At 34.1% G+C, this 22,430-nt stretch overlaps 1 protein-coding gene across 3 annotated transcripts in view; it reads right to left on the bottom strand.

The window, feature by feature from the left end:
* The window catches only part of LOC117331716 (centrosomal protein of 41 kDa-like), a 58,173-nt gene that overhangs the window by 28,566 nt on the left and 7,177 nt on the right, over nt 1-22,430 (bottom strand). For 2 of the 3 annotated variants that reach the window (XM_033890565.1, XM_033890564.1), the window contains exons 4-5: nt 2,797-2,858; nt 2,257-2,302 (exon numbers count right to left, since the gene is read on the bottom strand). In XM_033890565.1, the coding sequence (XP_033746456.1) occupies nt 2,257-2,302; nt 2,797-2,858 (108 nt within the window). Of the gene's footprint in view, nt 1-2,256; nt 2,303-2,796; nt 2,859-18,805; nt 19,547-22,430 lie in introns of those variants that run through there. The other variant, XM_033890566.1, reaches the window with a different exon arrangement.

The following is a 22,430-nucleotide window of genomic DNA, read 5'->3' on the forward strand; positions in this document are numbered from 1 at the left end:
TATACCATAGTACACTACCCAGTATACCATAGTAGACTACCCAGTATACCATAGTACACTACCCAGTATACCATAGTAGACTACCCAGTATACCATAGTACACTACCCAGTATACCATAGTACACTACCCAGTATACCATAGTAGACTACTCAGTATACCATAGTACACTACCCAGAATACCATAGTAGACTACCCAGTATACCATAGTAGACTACCCAGTATACCATAGTACACTACCCAGTATACCATAGTAGACTACCAAGTATACCATAGTAGACTACCCAGTATACCATAGTAGACTACCCAGTATACCATAGTACACTACCCAGTATACCATAGTACACTACCCAGTATACCATAGTAGACTACCAAGTATACCATAGTAGACTACCCAGTATACCATAGTAGACTACTCAGTATACCATAGAACACTACCCAGTAGATCATAGTACACTACCCCCCAGTATACCATATTAGACTACCCAGTATACCATAGTAGACTACCCAGTATACCATAGTACACTACCCAGTAGACCATAGTACACTACCCAGTAGAAAAAAGGATAAAAAAAAAAAAGAAAAAAAGTGGGGGCCTCCGTAGGATTCGAACTCGCGTCGTGATAAAAATATATTGAAAGACTAACTCATTAGCCCACTCGGCTATAGTAACCTTTTATGAAACGGGTGAATATTAGATATTTAAAATTGTAACAGCCGTGACTCACGAGTGTGTATTATTGGCACGAGCGTGGGTTATTGGAAAATAATACATGGTTTTTAACCAATCAAAACTGGCTTTACATAGCAAACATGGTAGAATACTCAGTATACCACAGTACACTACCCAGTATACTATGTTATGCAATTACTTTAACTACAGAAGTTACTTCCCCTGCTTTGCTAATTTAAATATCAACACTTATGTTATTCTTTTTTATTTATTTATTTTATACCCTAGATATAAAATAAAATAAATAGATAAATAAAATAAATGATTAAAATAATCATTTTTCATTTTTTTTTTGGTCTTAACAGACCCAAAACAGAGTTCATACTTCAAATACTTTGAGATTTTTCTTTTAAGTTATGAAAAAAAAACTTGATTAATCTATACAATTATTTGTAATTAGTAATTCTTAGTTTGACATTAAAAAAGAACTAGAACATATCTTTAAGACATAAATGCCCCCTCTGAAACACAACATCAGAAATATACTTATAATCAAACTTTGTATAAAGTCTGATGAAAATCTTTAAAAGAAAGTAGTTGCTAGGTGTTAAAAATAAAACAGTTGATGACTTTCTATATTTTGGCCTTGGCCTTGATTTTTGAATCCTAAAATACAACAATGTCAGAAGTATACATATACTTGACCTTTGTATATAAAGTCTGATGAAAATCTGTCAAAGAATGAAGTTGTTTAGTGTTAAAATTGAATCAGGACTGGATGGGACAGGATGGAACAAGACGGAACAGCTGCAGACGTGATGCAACGGGATGGGACAGGACAGCCATGGGCAACGCTACATGACACCCCATTTTATGGCAGATGCATAAAAAAACTTAATACTGGATATGATTTCAGCCAATCAGAGGGTAATAAATAGCAGCCAGTGTTTTGGTTTTTTTCCCCCCATCAAATTAACACTACCATTGTCAGACAATCAGAGGGTAATAAATAGCAGCCAGTGTTTTGGTTTTTTTTCCCCATCAAATTAACACTACCATTGTCTAAGTATAACCCAACCACATGTATGTAAATACCAATTTTCATTAAAATCCGACATTATCTTAATTTTAACCAATCAGAAGACTTCATATTGCGGCTATCTTGAATCGTAATTCAGAGTGTGTTTTTTTGGATTTTTTATTTTAAATGACAGCTGTCATGTTATCATCCATTCCATAATGTTTCATAGAGATCCATCAGATAGAATAAAAGTTATTACTGAATATGATTTCAGCCAATCAGAGGCTGTGGGGGCCATCTTGGATGCCTCATCAGCGCAAAAAGAGTAAGGGGCAAAATATTTAGAGTAAGTTTAATACCTCTGCATTTTAATGTGATAATAGGCTATCTGATATAAGTTATTTCTAACAAAGTGATACCTTGAAGAGAGAGTATATCTAGATTTAAAAAGCTTTTCAAGTGATCAAGCAAAGATATTAAACCAGCTTCCTTTCATGGATTACAATAACGCATCATTTCCTCCAATAAACTTGGTGAAAGTTTAATGCGATAAATTCAACTTACTGTATTGTGAATCTGCATCCTGCTCAAAATCAGCAACTTGTACCAACTAATAAAACAGATAAAACCAGATCATTATTTGCAAATACTATTTCAATGTATTATTATCATATGTATTTACCGTGTATTGTATAATGAGCTATTAGATGGCTTAAAACATATGTACAGCTCTAGCTTAGATAATTAGCAATTTGCATGTGGATTTTTAACCTTTTGCTGATTCTAATATTAAATATAATTATATTGAAATACTAAAACATATTGAGAGCCCACATAAATTTTTATATTATGCAACATTTAAGAAGGAACCTAAAAAACCTTACTGGCACATGACAGCAGATACAGCTAAACTGTTATGAACAAAGCCCCATAAAAATACTGAGGTACATCAAAGATTTGTAGAACTTTACTAACAAATTCAATTTATTCCAACTTATTTACGATTTTGTTATCATCATCAGGGGAGAAGGTTATGATACAATGTATATCTGGGAAATTCAGGGCATAAGATATGTATGTAAAAGAAGTTAGACATCAACATACCAACTGAACAAATGTTGTCACTTTCATGCGTTTGAAGATTTCATCCTTTCTTAATTTGTAATCTGAAATGACAAAATGGATAGAAGATATCAAATGCAATGGGCCATTAATTTAGTCAAGTTGTTATATTGACAAACCTTTCATGCAGTCTGTGAGATTTCAGTCCCAGGAGTTTATATCGGTAATATGAAAATTCCAAAGTACTAACACCTAACATATACAAAGTAGTTTGAGCAACACATTACTATAATTTATCTAGTAATTATCACTTAGGGCACCAACACATAACCTCTGACACAGGACAAATGATGATTTAATTGGTGATTCTCCTAGAAAGCAGTAGACTTTGGCAAGGGGCTTATTGCTTGATTTTAAAGACAGATTCTACTGTACTGAATGTATTAGTTGTATATATATGTATTATACCGAGCCTTGTATTGGAATGTTGAATGATCATGCATCAATGCCAATGCTATGGCTACCAAAGATACAAATGAGTTATAGTTTTACTGTTCCCATGTATCAATTGTTGATGATGCTGAGCAACCATCCATGTCAATTGCATACTACAATACACAGTACAAAACAATCAAACCTTACTCTCCTGACAGCTACACAGCTACAATAGACAATTCAACTAGAACTCAGATCTAATGAGGACCTGAGATATCAATAATAATTCCTAGAACCTCTACATAGAGCTAAACCACTGTCTAAAAAGGCCACTGGCATCGAGCTAAACCCTGTCTAAAAAGACCACTGGCATCGAGCTAAACCACTGTCTAAAAGGCCACTGCATCGAGCTAAACCACTGTCTAAAAAGGCCACTGGCATCGAGCTAAACCACTGTCTAAAAAGGCCACTGGCATCGAGCTAAACACTGTCTAAAAAGGCCACTGGCATCGAGCTAAACCACTGTCTAAAAAGGCCACTGGCATCGAGCTAAACACTGTCTAAAAAGGCCACTGGCATCGAGCTAAACCCTGTCTAAAAAGACCACTGGCATCGAGCTAAACACTGTCTAAAAAGACCACTGGCATCAAGCTAAACCCCTGTCTAAAAAGACCACTTGCTTTGGTTCCTGTTTTAACACATTTGATTGTGATTTGTACCTCTATATAAAGACCACCTGTCAATATGGATTACTTTCCTCTGTTCTGATGAGTTGTTGTAAACACGTTTACTTCTACATGGATCTAGTGAATAACATTGAGTTTATCATTTATTGATTCAGACTTGTACGTTCTAGTTTGTAGAATAATGGACTATTTCATCACTACATAAACTATTATCACTTTAAACTTAGAATAAATGCTTCATTATAGCTACATGCACCTTGCTTTGCTAATTAACATCTTTTTAAAGTGCTATTTATACCCTACCACCCTTTTAACAGCTAATGTTTAGTATGACATTCATCTAAACCAGATATATACCATAAATGATACCTCAATTATAAATGTACTCTACTGTTTTACCTGATTGCCTAAAAATTGGAAGGATTTCAAACTCATGACCTTAAATTAAACGTAAAATGAATCTTAGTGGTAAATGGATAATTAATGGTTTTGTTCAATATTTCTTGCTAAATAATGAGAGCAGACACTTTTCATTTCTGTGGATTGATATTAGCTTACAGTTAAGACAGCTCAAACAATCTAATTTCCTGTTACAATAGAACCTGTTCTATAATTACTACTTCCTCCACTCTTCCACCTGCTGTAGCAAACTTGAAATATTGATCACATAAACAATAGTTTTCACTTTTGATAATAACCTTCAACAAATACCATTTTTGCTTGTAATTATAATGCTTCTAATCCTGCAATATATAAGCAATTCACCTTAGATAAATATCAAAATTAAATGGCAGACTCATTGCCAAAATCAATACACCAATCAATTTTAAGGTGTTTCATAAGAACAATGTAGGTTAAGGAACCAGTGCATGACAGACCATCGAAGTGAAATTAAAAACCTACAACAGACAATCCTGAAGTCTAGTGGAGCGTCAAATTCAATCACCCTTGACTACATACATGTAATATATTAAACACATTACATATAGTCTCATATAAATATATAAAGGATAACACTTATTATGAAAAGGTAATATAGAAAGTAGACCTTAACTGTTTAGTGAATATTGTAGTGGTACTAGGTCGAATGCCAGAGGCCAGGCAGCTCAAATGGTTAGAGTGTCCATTAGTTACCAAATGTATACAGGAGTGGAAAAATGCAATGAACACATCAGAACTCGAACCTGGGATCCACGAACTCAAAGAGACATTCCAACCATTTGAGTTACCTGAATTAGGTCACCAGTGTACAACCCAGTCCAGTTAGACTATAATATTAATACAGAAAACAACAAATTGTCAACAATGTACAGCCTCCAAAATAGAAATAATATGCAACATTTTAAAACAGGAAAAATAATCAATTGATATGTTGTTCACAGATCTTTGTCGAAACATTTAACAAATTAATTAAAAGATAAACAACTCACAATCCAGAGCACCTCTGATCATCACAGAATTGATCTTCTTCTGGATGGTGGTGAGGTGAACTAGCTTTGGTTGATTGAGATGATAAAATCTGGTTGTATCCATACTGTTTCTAGTGATGTAAGTGTTTAACTCGGACTTCTCCGAGACATAATGATGGGAATTAGTTTATAACAGTTAGGCCTTATGTTAGTCTGTTCCAAGACAAATTTCAATTACTTCAGGCTAAAATATATGTAGTATACAGGCCATAACATATATATATTAAGTAAAGTTGGCAAACTTCAATCTCATCTCATGTGAAATTTATCAAACCAATGTTTGAATATCTACAGAACTTTAATGGTTGGCCCAGCTGCTTGTGTTTATCCTAAGAGGGAGCAGCTTCCTTGATTTCTAAGTAAAGGAAACTAGAAATTGTATGGTGTGTGAAAGATATTTTCCAGCCTTTAATCGAGGCCGTCAACACTGTTTACAGTGTACCTGTAAATCAATATGTATACAGTACAGGTACCAACAAATCAATCCCACCTCGCTTCACAGTTCTGTTTTTTTAAATAATCAAACATGAATCAATACATTTTAATAGAGGGTATACTCCCTCAACATTGACACGACCATTATAGCATGTTAACACCGGTAATTTAGTCAAGCTTGTCTACAAACCTAATGAAAGTGGTGCGTCATTATTTTCCATTACTTAATAGACATGATGATAACACCTTGCTTCAAAGTTTGAAAGTAATATGGAAAAATAAACAGAGTCATATTGGGATTAAATTAGTAGTACATCGTGATTTATGTGAAAAGTTCATAAGGTACTTGCCAGCCGTTGAGGATTGAGCATTTGTAAGACTCCAGATTTTGACCCTTATTTAAGATTACATACTCAGTAAATTATCAGTAAAACCTTGTCAAAAAATTACTATTCATTAATCTTAAAATTTCTATTAGTCCCGTAAAAAGAAAGGTTTTGAATATATAGATTTAAGGTATTAGTTGCCAAAAAGGATTTTAGAAATTGTAACGTATCTACCCAAATTTCCAGAGGTTGAAAAGTATATTAAATTATGTATAATGCCCCTTAGTATATAAATTCCAAATTTACCTTCCTACTTATTTATTTTTGAGAAATTTTATCAATTAAGTAATGTGATTGTGGTAAACAAGAAAAGTGGACATTTTCTGCTTTGTTTTTTTCATTTTATTCTATGTCCTTAGCGTAAAAATTATAATCATGTTAATTGGAAATATATGCAAGTCAATGCACCACATAATCTTTGAGGGGTTAATCCATAACTTGCAATTTTCCATTCCATCTAAGATAACTGATGTTTGACAGATTGGTTTAGTTTGGTATTGTTTAACATCCTGTCTTTTCTCATTCCTCCAGTGGACACACAAAGTTTCACCACTCTGTCTTTTCTCATTCCTTCAGTAGACATATAAAGTTTCACCACTCTGTCTTTTCTCATTCCTCCAGTAGACACACAAAGATTCACCACTCTGTCTTTTCTCATTCCTTCAGTAGACATATAAAGTTTCACCACTCTGTCTTTTCTCATTCCTCCAGTAGACACACAAAGATTCACCACTCTGTCTTTTCTCATTCTTCCAGTAGACATATAAAGATTCACCACTCTGTCTTTTCTCATTCCTCCAGTGGACACACAAAGTTTCACTACTCTGTCTTTTCTCATTCATTAAGTAGACACACAAAGATTCACCAATCTTGTCTTTTCTCATTTCTTCAGTAGACACACAAAGATTCACCACTCTGTCTTTTCTCATTCCTTCAGTAGACATATAAAGTTTCACCACTCTGTCTTTTCTCATTCCTTCAGCAGACATATAAAGTTTCACCACTCTGTCTTTTCTCATTCCTCCAGTAGACACACAAAGATTCACCAATCTTGTCTTTTCTCATACCTCCAGTGGACAGTGTCACAATGTTTCACCTGTCTTTTATTATTCTACCAGTAGACACAAGGTTTCATCACTTTCTTATTATTCCAGTAAACATAAGGTTTCTTCACTCTGTAATCATACAGTTAACCATCCCATATTGAAGCCTAAAGCTCCAATCCTCTACAAACTGAATTAAACCCATCGGATGATGATCTGACACAGGCTTATGTAACAAATAAAGTACATTAGGATATTCAACCTAAATCTTATAATTATTTTGATGCAGGTACCAACATCACAATAAACAACATCATTACAGCTGTCTTTACCTGACTGCAACTTCCCTGTTTTGATTGACAGATTTTCCTCTTAAATGGTTCTTTGGGCTAATTCTAACAAAGAACAACTACTGGAGGTAGTGAATGACAAATGTTTATGTACTGAGGAATGTGATGAAAGGGATTAAAAGCAAAACATGTAACCCTTCAATTATAGGAGAGAATTAAACCAGTCACCATTCAAAAAGCTTAAACTTGAACAAACTGTGGCCTAAAATACAGTTACCAGTTACCAGATACATTTTAAGACTTCAGCGACACATATTGTCAAACAGAGTTCATCAATTTTAACAACAGCCTTGGCTGCTGTCTGGGCTTTAGCAAATGTTTGATGTTGACTATAAGCCAATATAGAAATATTATTCACTGTACAAATTAACTCCCAATATAGTTTATTATTTGAGAATAAAGTTTAACTCATTTCAGCATTATAGTGTTTCAACTGTCAAATAATGGGATCTTTGTTAAAGTTTATTTAACTCTTTTCATTTGGATGAGAAACACTGGGGTCTATTTAAGTTCCCTCTTTTTGACATTTCTGTGACAAAGTACATAGGGAAAGGTAGCTATGCTGTCTAGTTGCTTTTATAATTAACATTTTGAAAAAAAAATCTTCATAAGGGAAAATAATTTTTTTTATTTATTTTTATTTAGTGAAGCATAAATCTTATTTCAAATTCTCACCAATTCAAAAATTTCTAAATGTTTGAATTAAAAGTAACACATCAACATATTTGCTCCCTTTTTATTCTTTACTAGTCATTTTGTAAAAACAATCAATGACAGTTTGCCTCCAATTTACAAATCTCAAATCCTTATCTATTCTGGTCAGTACAATCAGTCAAATACTTATCAACATCAACTCCCTAATTCCTCAATTTATAATCCTACAACTTTGTGTTCTGGCAGTCAGCATTCAGATAGAAGAGATATGATATTTTTGTGTTTTTTTTTTTTTTTTTTAATTCAACTAAAACTGCAAAATTTTAAATACATTGTACATCTCAAAACAATTCATTACACACAAAATTGATTTAAAAAAACAACTGTATCTAAACTAAATCATAAGTGTTTAACAATATAACAAGCAATTCCAGATCAAGGGTTTGATCAAGGAAATTGAATCTAATTAGATGACAATCAGATTATAGCACATATAACCATTACTGGATCTGTCAATGGAAGTGAGCTGCACATGAATTTAAAATCAATTATTTACACATCCTGGGCCGATGGGGAGATCCATACCCGGCTTCAGGTGGGGTATTGATTACAAACCCAGTAACTGTATAGACTACAAACATGTCACCAGTATCTGATATCAAATGAAAATATCTACTGTAGTCGATCATCCAATAAACCATGTATCAAAATGAAATATTTAGTCCATCGTCCAATATACCAATATAAACATGTTACAATAACAGTACTCCAATCCAACACACCAAACATATAAGCACATTACAGTAACATTACTCCAATCTAACACACCAAACATCTAAACACATTACAGTAACAGTACTCCAATCCAACACACCAAACATCTAAACACATTACAGTAACAGTACTCCAATCTAACATACCAAACATCTAAACACATTACAGTAACAGTACTCCAATCTAACACACAAAACATCTAAACACATTACAGTATTTAAACAGTACTCCAATCTAACACACCAAACATCTAAACTGTAACAGTACTCCAATCTAACATACCAAACATCTTAACACATTACAGTAACAGTACTCCAATCTAACACACCAAACATCTAAACACACTACAGTAACAGTACTCCAATCTAACATACCAAACATCTAAACACACTACAGTAACAGTACTCCAATCTAACATACCAAACATCTAAACACATTACAGTAACAGTACTCCAATCTAACATACCAAACATCTAAACACATTACAGTAACAGTACTCCAATCCAACACACCAAACATCTAAACACATTACAGTAACAGTACTCCAATCTAACATACCAAACATCTAAACACATTACAATAACAGTACTCCAATCTAACACACCAAACATCTAAACACATTACAGTAACAGTACTCCAATCTTACACACCAAACATCTAAACACATTACAGTAACAGTACTCCAATCCAACACACCAAACATCTAAACACACTACAGTAACAGTACTCCAATCTAACATACCAAACATCTAAACACACTACAGTAACAGTACTCCAATCTAACACACCAAACATCTAAACACATTAGTCACAGTACTCCAATCTAACACACCAAACATCTAAACACACTGCAGTAACAGTACTCCAATCTAACATACCAAACATCTAAACACATTACAGTAACAGTACTCCAATCCAACACACCAAACATCTTAACACATTACAGTAACAGTACTCCAATCCAACACACCAAACATCTAAACTGTAACAGTACTCCAATCTAACATACCAAACATCTAAACACATTACAGTAACAGTACTCCAATCTTACACACCAAACATCTAAACACATTACAGTAACAGTACTCCAATCTTACACACCAAACATCTAAACACATTACAGTAACAGTACTCCAATCTTACACACCAAACATCTAAACACATTACAGTAACAGTACTCCAATCCAACACACCAAACATCTAAACACATTACAGTAACAGTACTCCAATATAACATACCAAACATCTAAACACACTACAGTAACAGTACTCCAATCTTACACACCAAACATCTAAACTGTAACAGTACTCCAATCTAACACACCAAACATCTAAACACATTACAGTAACAGTACTCCAATCCAACACACCAAACATCTAAACACATTACAGTAACAGTACTCCAATCCAACACACCAAACATCTAAACACATTACTGTAACAGTACTCCAATGTAACATACCAAACATCTAAACACATTACAGTAACAGTACTCCAATCTAACACACCAAACATCTAAACACATTACAGTAACAGTACTCCAATCTAACACACCAAACATCTAAACACATTACAGTAACAGTACTCCAATCTAACACACCAAACATCTAAACACATTACAGTAACAGTACTCCAATCCAACACACCAAACATCTAAACACATTACAGTAACAGTACTCCAATGTAACATACCAAACATCTAAACACATTACAGTAACAGTACTCCAATCTAACACACCAAACATCTAAACACATTACAGTAACAGTACTCCAATCTAACACACCAAACATCTAAACACATTACAGTAACAGTACTCCAATCCAACATACCAAACATCTAAACACATTACAGTCACAGTTCTCCAATCTAACATACCAAACATCTAAACACATTACAGTAACAGTACTCCAATCTTACACACCAAATATCTAAACACATTACAGTAACAGTACTCCAATCTAACACACCAAACATCTAAACACATTACAGTAACAGTACTCCAATCTAACACACCAAACATCTAAACACATTACAGTAACAGTACTCCAATCCAACACGCCGAACATCTAAACACATTACAGTAGCAGTACTCCAATCTAACACACCAAACATCTAAACACATTACAGTAACAGTACTCCAATCCAACACGCCGAACATCTAAACACATTACAGTAGCAGTACTCCAATCTAACACACCAAACATATAAACACATTACAGTAACAGTACTCCAATCTAACACACCAAACATCTTAACACATTACAGTAACAGTATTCCAATCTAACACACCAAACATCTAAACACATTACAGTAACAGTACTCCAATCTAACATACCAAACATCTAAACTGTAACAGTACTCCAATCCAACACACCAAACATCTAAACACATTACAATAGCAGTACTCCAATCCAACACACCAAACATCTAAACACATTACAGTAACAGTACTCCAATCTAACATACCAAACATCTAAACACATTACAGTAACAGTACTCCAATCCAACACATCAAACATCTAAACACATTACAGTAACAGTACTCCAATCCAACACACCAAACATCTAAACACATTACAGTAACAGTACTCCAATCTAACACACCAAACATCTAAACACATTACAATAACAGTACTCCAATCTAACATACCAAACATCTAAACACAAATTAGTCACAGTACTCCAATCTAACACACCAAACATATAAACACATTACAGTAACAGTACTCCAATCTAACACACCAAACATCTAAACACATTACAGTAACAGTACTCCAATCTAACATACCAAACATCTAAACACATTACAGTAACAGTACTCCAATCCAACACACCAAACATCTAAACACATTACAGTAACAGTACTCCAATCTAACACACCAAACATCTAATCACATTACAGTAACAGTACTCCAATCCAACACACCAAACATCTAAACACATTACAGTAACAGTACTCCAATCCAACACACCAAACATCTAAACACATTACAGTAACAGTACTCCAATCTTACACACCAAACATCTAAACTGTAACAGTACTCCAATCTAACACACCAAACATCTAAACACATCACAGTAACAGTACTCCAATCTAACATACCAAACATCTAAACACATTACAGTAACAATACTCCAATCTAACACACCAAACATCTAAACACATTACAGTAACAGTACTCCAATCCAACACACCAAACATCTAAACACATTACAGTAACAGTACTCCAATGTAACACACCAAACATCTAAACACATTACAGTAACAGTACTCCAATCCAACACACCAAACATCTAAACACATTACAGTAACAGTACTCCAATCTAACATACCAAACATCTAAACACACTACAGTAACAGTACTCCAATCTAACACACCAAACATCTAAACACATTACAGTAACAGTACTCCAATCTAACACACCAAACATCTAAACACATTACAATAACAGTACTCCAATGTAACATACCAAACATCTAAACACATTACAGTAACAGTACTCCAATCTAACACACCAAACATCTAAACACATTACAATAACAGTACTCCAATCCAACACACCAAACATCTAAACACATTACAGTAACAGTACTCCAATCCAACACACCAAACATCTAAACACATTACAGTAACAGTACTCCAATCCAACACACCAAACATCTAAACACATTACAGTAACAGTACTCCAATCTTACACACCAAACATCTAAACTGTAACAGTACTCCAATCTAATACACCAAACATCTAAACACATCACAGTAACAGTACTCCAATCTAACACACCAAACATCTAAACACATTACAGTAACAGTACTCCAATCTAACATACAAAACATCTAAACACATTACAGTAACAGTACTCCAATCCAACACACCAAACATCTAAACACATTACAGTAACAGTACTCCAATCTAACACACCAAACATCTAAACACATTACAGTAACAGTACTCCAATCTAACACACCAAACATCTAAACACACTACAGTAACAGTACTCCAATCTAACACACCAAACATCTAAACACACTACAGTAACAGTACTCCAATCTAACATACCAAACATCTAAACACATCACAGTAACAGTACTCCAATCTAACATACCAAACATCTAAACACATTACAGTAACAGTACTCCAATCTAACACACCAAACATATAAACACATTACAGTAACAGTACTCCAATCTAACATACCAAACATCTAAACACATTACAGTAACAGTACTCCAATCTAACACACCAAACATCTAAACACATTACAGTAACATTACCCCAATCTAACATACCAAACATCTAAACACATTACAGTAACAGTACTCCAATCCAACATACCAAACATCTAAACACATTACAGTAACAGTACTCCAATCCAACATACCAAACATCTAAACACATTACAGTCACAGTTCTCCAATCTAACATACCAAACATCTAAACACATTACAGTAACAGTACTCCAATCTTACACACCAAATATCTAAACACATTACAGTAACAGTACTCCAATCTAACACACCAAACATCTAAACACATTACAGTAACAGTACTCCAATCTAACACACCAAACATTTAAACACATTACAGTAACAGTACTCCAATCCAACACGCCGAACATCTAAACACATTACAGTAGCAGTACTCCAATCTAACACACCAAACATATAAACACATTACAGTAACAGTACTCCAATCCAACACGCCGAACATCTAAACACATTACAGTAGCAGTACTCCAATCTAACACACCAAACATCTAAACACATTACAGTAACAGTACTCCAATCTAACATACCAAACATCTAAACTGTAACAGTACTCCAATCCAACACACCAAACATCTAAACACATTACAATAGCAGTACTCCAATCCAACACACCAAACATCTAAACACATTACAGTAACAGTACTCCAATCTAACATACCAAACATCTAAACACATTACAGTAACAGAACTCCAATCCAACACATCAAACATCTAAACACATTACAGTAACAGTACTCCAATCCAACACACCAAACATCTAAACACATTACAGTAACAGTACTCCAATCTAACACACCAAACATCTAAACACATTACAATAACAGTACTCCAATCTAACATACCAAACATCTAAACACACTACAGTAACAGTACTCCAATCTAACACACCAAACATCTAAACACATTACAGTAACAGTACTCCAATCTAACACACCAAACATCTAAACACATTACAGTAACAGTACTCCAATCTAACATACCAAACATCTAAACACATTACAGTAACAGTACTCCAATCCAACACACCAAACATCTAAACACATTAGAGTAACAGTACTCCAATCTAACACACCAAACATCTAAACACATTACAGTAACAGTACTCCAATCCAACACACCAAACATCTAAACACATTACAGTAACAGTACTCCAATCCAACACACCAAACATCTAAACACATTACAGTAACAGTACTCCAATCTTACACACCAAACATCTAAACTGTAACAGTACTCCAATCTAACACACCAAACATCTAAACACATCACAGTAACAGTACTCCAATCTAACACACCAAACATCTAAACACATTACAGTAACAGTACTCCAATCTAACACACCAAACATCTAAACACATTACAGTAACAGTACTCCAATCCAACACACCAAACATCTAAACACATTAGAGTAACAGTACTCCAATGTAACACACCAAACATCTAAACACATTACAGTAACAGTACTCCAATCCAACACACCAAACATCTAAACACATTACATTAACAGTACTCCAATCTAACATACCAAACATCTAAACACACTACAGTAACAGTACTCCAATCTAACACACCAAACATCTAAACACATTACAGTAACAGTACTCCAATCTAACACACCAAACATCTAAACACATTACAATAACAGTACTCCAATGTAACATACCAAACATCTAAACACATTACAGTAACAGTACTCCAATGTAACACACCAAACATCTAAACACATTACAATAACAGTACTCCAATCCAACACACCAAACATCTAAACACATTACAGTAACAGTACTCCAATCTAACACACCAAACATCTAAACACATTACAGTAACAGTACTCCAATCCAACACACCAAACATCTAAACACATTAGAGTAACAGTACTCCAATCTAACACACCAAACATCTAAACACATCACAGTAACAGTACTCCAATCTAACATACCAAACATCTAAACACATTACAGTAACAGTACTCCAATCTAACATACCAAACATCTAAACACATTACAGTAACAGTACTCCAATCTAACACACCAAACATATAAACACATTACAGTAACAGTACTCCAATCTAACATACCAAACATCTAAACACATTACAGTAACAGTACTCCAATCTAACACACCAAACATCTAAACACATTACAGTAACATTACCCCAATCTAACATACCAAACATCTAAACACATTACAGTAACAGTACTCCAATCTAACACACCAAACATATAAACACATTACAGTAACAGTTCTCCAATCTAACATACCAAACATCTAAACACATTACAGTAACAGTACTCCAATCTAACACACCAAACATCTAAACACATTACAATAACAGTACTCCAATCCAACACACCAAACATCTAAACACATTACAGTAACAGTACTCCAATCTAACATACCAAACATCTAAACACACTACAGTAACAGTACTCCAATCTAACACACCAAACATCTAAACACATTACAGTAACAGTACTCCAATCTAACATACCAAACATCTAAACACATTACAGTTACAGTACTCCAATCCAACACACCAAACATCTAAACACATTACAGTAACAGTACTCCAATCCAATACACCAAACATCTAAACACACTACAGTAACAGTACTCCAATCTAACATACCAAACATCTAAACACACTACAGTAACAGTACTCCAATCTAACATACTAAACATCTAAACACATTACAGTCACAGTACTCCAATCCAACACACCAAACATCTAAACACATTACAGTAAAAGTACTCCAATCTAACATACCAAACATCTAAACACATTACAGTAACAGTACTCCAACCTAACACACCAAACATCTAAACACATTACAGTAACAGTACTCCAATCAAACACCAAACATCTAAACACATTACAGTAACAGTACTCCAATCCAACACACCAAACATCTAAACACATTACAGTAACAGTACTCCAATCTAACATACCAAACATCTAAACACATTACAGTAACAGTACTCCAATCCAACACACCAAACATCTAAACACATTACAGTAACAGTACTCCAATCCAACACACCAAACATCTAAACACATTACAGTAACAGTACTCCAATCTAACACACCAAACATCTAAACACATTACAGTAACAGTACTCCAATCTAACATACCAAACATCTAAACACACTACAGTAACAGTACTCCAATCTAACACACCAAACATCTAAACACATTACAGTAACAGTACTCCAATCTAACACACCAAACATCTAAACACATTACAGTAACAGTACTCCAATCTAACACACCAAACATCTAAACACATTACAATAACAGTACTCCAATGTAACATACCAAACATCTAAACACATTACAGTAACAGTACTCCAATGTAACACACCAAACATCTAAACACATTACAATAACAGTACTCCAATCCAACACACCAAACATCTAAACACATTACAGTAACAGTACTCCAATCTAACACACCAAACATCTAAACACATTACAGTAACAGTACTCCAATCCAACACACCAAACATCTAAACACATTAGAGTAACAGTACTCCAATCTAACACACCAAACATCTAAACACATCACAGTAACAGTACTCCAATCTAACATACCAAACATCTAAACACATTACAGTAACAGTACTCCAATCTAACATACCAAACATCTAAACACATTACAGTAACAGTACTCCAATCTAACACACCAAACATATAAACACATTACAGTAACAGTACTCCAATCTAACATACCAAACATCTAAACACATTACAGTAACAGTACTCCAATCTAACACACCAAACATCTAAACACATTACAGTAACATTACCCCAATCTAACATACCAAACATCTAAACACATTACAGTAACAGTACTCCAATCTAACACACCAAACATATAAACACATTACAGTAACAGTACTCCAATCTAACATACCAAACATCTAAACACATTACAGTAACAGTACTCCAATCTAACACACCAAACATCTAAACACATTACAATAACAGTACTCCAATCCAACACACCAAACATCTAAACACATTACAGTAACAGTACTCCAATCTAACATACCAAACATCTAAACACACTACAGTAACAGTACTCCAATCTAACACACCAAACATCTAAACACATTACAGTAACAGTACTCCAATCTAACATACCAAACATCTAAACACATTACAGTTACAGTACTCCAATCCAACACACCAAACATCTAAACACATTACAGTAACAGTACTCCAATCCAACACACCAAACATCTAAACACACTACAGTAACAGTACTCCAATCTAACATACCAAACATCTAAACACACTACAGTAACAGTACTCCAATCTAACATACTAAACATCTAAACACATTACAGTCACAGTACTTCAATCCAACACACCAAACATCTAAACACATTACAGTAAAAGTACTCCAATCTAACATACCAAACATCTAAACACATTACAGTAACAGTACTCCAATCTAACACACCAAACATCTAAACACATTACAGTAACAGTACTCCAATCAAACACCAAACATCTAAACACATTACAGTAACAGTACTCCAATCCAACACACCAAACATCTAAACACATTACAGTAACAGTACTCCAATCTAACATACCAAACATCTAAACACATTACAGTAACAGTACTCCAATCTAACATACCAAACATCTAAACACATTACAGTAACAGTACTCCAATCCAACACACCAAACATCTAAACACATTACAGTAACAGTACTCCAATCTAACACACCAAACATCTAAACACATTACAGTAACAGTACTCCAATCTAACACACCAAACATCTAAACACATTACAGTAACAGTACTCCAATCTAACATACCAAACATCTAAACACACTACAGTAACAGTACTCCAATCTAACACACCAAACATCTAAACACATTACAGTAACAGTACTCCAATCTAACACACCAAACATCTAAACACATTACAGTAACAGTACTCCAATCTAACATACCAAACATCTAAACACATTACAGTAACAGTACTCCAATCTAACACACCAAACATCTAAACACATTACAGTAACAGTACTCCAATCTAACATACCAAACATCTAAACACATTACAGTAACAGTACTCCAATCTAACACACCAAACATCTAAACACATTACAGTAACAGTACTCCAATCAAACACACCAAACATCTAAACACATCACAGTAACAGTACTCCAATCTAACATACCAAACAACTAAACTGTAACAGTACTCCAATCTTACACACCAAACATCTAAACACATCACAGTAACAGTACTCCAATGTAACATACCAAACATCTAAACACATTACAGTAACAGTATTCCAATCTAACACACCAAACATCTATACACACCAAGTTTGATTTTTCTTTAATAATTCTGATTGCTTATGAATTTACAAACTTAGAAGTAAAAGCCTGATGATCTGCAGAACCAATATGACATACTGTTCATGAGTATATAATATATGCTTGATAAACAAATACAGTCAACGAAAGCATCAAGAATAGAAAATAACTCCATAACAATTGCATTATCTCAAGAATACAAACCTTTCTCAGCCTCTTTCAATATTTCTGAAAGTTTGAAACGATCCTCTTTGAAAAGTCTTGGTCTGGGAGGTGCTTTCCTGGGAGTCATATAACTCGAATTGTAGAATGATGGATTGCCTTTCTTGGGCATTTTGATGTTTTAATGACCTTATCTATCCTGAGAGTGAATAAGAAGATGAAAAGACACAATTGTTTCCAGTCAACAACACAAATAGATCCTCCATAACAGTTTAGAAAAAAACCATTCAGTCTGTATCCAGGTAGGCCACAGCCACCCTAACCACTGTATGGGAGCTGTACTACTCTACACTGTGTACTCAGACAACCAATACACACTGTGTGGGAGCTGTACTACTCCAATCTATGTACAGAGACAACCAATACACACTGTGTGGGAGCTGTACTACTCCAATCTATGTACAGAGACAACCAATACACACTGTGTGGGAGCTGTACTACTCCAATCTATGTACAGAGACAACCAATACACACTGTGTGGGAGCTGTACTACTCCAATCTATGTACAGAGACAGCCAATACACACTGTGTGGGAGTGCCACTCAAATTATACTGTACACCTTGGAGACAGCACACACGAGGAATTCCAGATCACGTTTTGGGATCCCACTCAGGAAACAGAATATTAAAGATAGATAGTTTCCATTTGTTAAAATCAGAAGGAGAAGTTAGAAAGATAGTAAAGGACTGAAATGATTGTTGACCCAGTCAGTCTGATAAACAACTCCTGAGTACCAGTATACCTGTGTCAATATACACCAGCCAAGGTAAAATTTAATCTACTGCAACTATAATGTGGCCATATCAATTGAAAGTAATGAGCTAAAGGTCCTGCTGGCTTTTTATATCTAATTTAAATATGAGATATGGCTTTTAAAATATTTCAAAGTATTAAATCGTGTAAAAGGAAGATAAAGGTCTGTCCTGATTTATAGACGAGAACACTTATAAATATATCTCGTGTAAATCTCTCTCAATGCTGTGTATACAGCATGGAGAATATGATGGATTATCCCTTAAGCTCATTCTGTACTTATACCATATAAATATTCATTAATCGAACTGGACTCCTGAGGGATGTGAAAACGTAATACACTATTTACATAGCAGTGCAAACACTAATTCTGCTATTGAAACTTAATCTCTCCGATTATGTTGGGCAATACACAGCCTTCAATACTAATGTGGCAATGTGTACACATCAAAGTGCCTGAAATTTCCAGAGAAAGTTTTCAACAATGTGATACTTTCTGTTAAACCTACATGCCATTATTCATCCTTCTGTTCAATAACACTAATACACAGTATATAAAGTCAGAATATGGGCAAGGAGCCCCTTGGAAAGTCTTTATCATAATTTATTGTGACAAATTATACCAATGTTCCAATGGCCTGGTTGGATATTTACATTGTTTGCTTAAGTGTGAGGTGATGGTTGTCATGATCTGGGAGCTAGTGAATGTAGGATACATTAATGTTTAAAAAATAATCATGTCTTGATGGCACCAGCTATTCCATCAAAAAATGTCTTACACTATGCTAAGGAACAAAACTACATTACCATGATTATAAAGCTGAGAAAGTTTCAAAGAGATTGAAAAATAAAAAAGCTTTAAATAAAAAAATTAAAGTCAATATATATCAAACTGCAAACAGATGGACTGCACAGTAACTGTTATGACCTATATATATATATTTGTGACTGCACAGTAACTGTTATGACCTATATATATATTTGTGACAGCACAGTAACTGTTATGACCTATATATATATTCGTGACTGCACAGTAACTGTTATGACCTATATATATACATGTACATATGTATTCGTGACTGCACAGTAACTGTTATGACCTATATATATACATGTACATATGTATTCGTGACTGCACAGTAACTGTTATGACCTATATATATACATGTACATATGTATTCGTGACAGCACAGTAACTGTTATGACCTATATATATATTCGTGACTGCACAGTAACTGTTATGACCTATATATATACATGTACATATGTATTCGTGACTGCACAGTAACTGTTATGGCCTATATATATATTCGTGACTGCACAGTAACTGTTATGACCTATATATATATTCGTGACTGCACAGTAACTGTTATGACCTATATATATATATCGGTAACTGCACCAACAGGACAGCAGGATTCGACTCTGAGGACTTTTTCACAGTACAGAAACGCCTTCTGCATGTACTCCAATTGCTAATCTGTAAATACATATTTGTCAATCTGAACTAGTATATGAGGGTTTATCTGCAGTTTAATTCGGCACAACTAGTACATTATTTCAGTCACAAAACAAACTTTTTTAACTGTTAACTGCCCCATTATACCAAATTGATACATGTTAATGTTCTGGCGCGAATAAATTAATTCGAGAATTAACAACCATAATCTTTTGATCAGGTATTACTAGTGCATTATGTAAAAGTATTAATCCATTTCATAAGAAGAGTTATTTTATGTTAAAGTCAGTGTGTAACTGAAATAGGTCATCAGGTACTCTATTAATACCAATAACATGTACGGACTAGTTGTAATAGCCGAGCTAGGAGAGCTAGTTACATCACTGCCTAGCAGCAGACCTAATACAACATAACATTTGTCACAATATTCCAAACCTTACAGTAATCTCCCACTGATGTATGCCATTCGTAAATTTTCTGATTACTGACAACATCTGATTATAACGTCCTACAATAAATCTATCCATGTAAAAGCAGTAGAGAGTTTGGAAAACAGCCCTAAAACTTGTCACAGTAATAAAATCAGGCAATAGTGGACAGGGAAAAAGCTACCTAGTCATATGTTTTTTTAACAAAAAGATTTGTGAAAATCAAATTGTAATAATTTAATTTTGTATGACAGGAAACTTTTTTAAAGAAAGTTAGCTAGGGATTTCCAGTGACAACTGTTGTGTACCCTTTGAATGGTCTTTTCAAGATGGCAGACCAGGATGATCATGATGTATGTGGTTCCAGATTCAATACCACAATTGATGTGGACAATGTGTATATGTGCATTGTTTGATCCAGTTTCAAATTTTAACTTTATCATGATGTAGCTTTATAAAAGATAAACTATCACATAAAATTAAAAGTCTAAAACTTTGTAATCTTGGTTTTGATCACTTACTAGCAAATATTTTCAAATCTGCATCTCACAGACCAGAATAACTGTTGTATCCATTGTACATTACCGATTGGGAATCCTTTCTGGTTGTATTATTTGACATTCAAGATTGGCTAATATCATATCTTACCTGGATACCACTCTATACTAGATAATGTTTTCCTTTTGGAAACAATCCGTAACATTTTCTGTTGAACTCAGACTAATCCAAAACGTAAAACCGTTTTCCTTTGTTTTTGTAAATATTACATTCCATAACAGTTACACAAATCCAAATGGTCCTGAATTAGTTTTGAATTATATGAAAAGAAGTTGTTATGGACTTTAGTGACCATTGATCAATATTAACACAATCTTACAAACCTATGATTGTATTACCCAAAGTATAATATCTTGAAAACATGTGTAGGAAAAAGGTATTAAGAAGATATACACCACAACCTACTCC

Source organism: Pecten maximus, chromosome 7 (assembly GCF_902652985.1).
Source record: "Pecten maximus chromosome 7, xPecMax1.1, whole genome shotgun sequence".
Classification (NCBI taxonomy): Eukaryota; Metazoa; Mollusca; class Bivalvia; order Pectinida; family Pectinidae; genus Pecten; species Pecten maximus.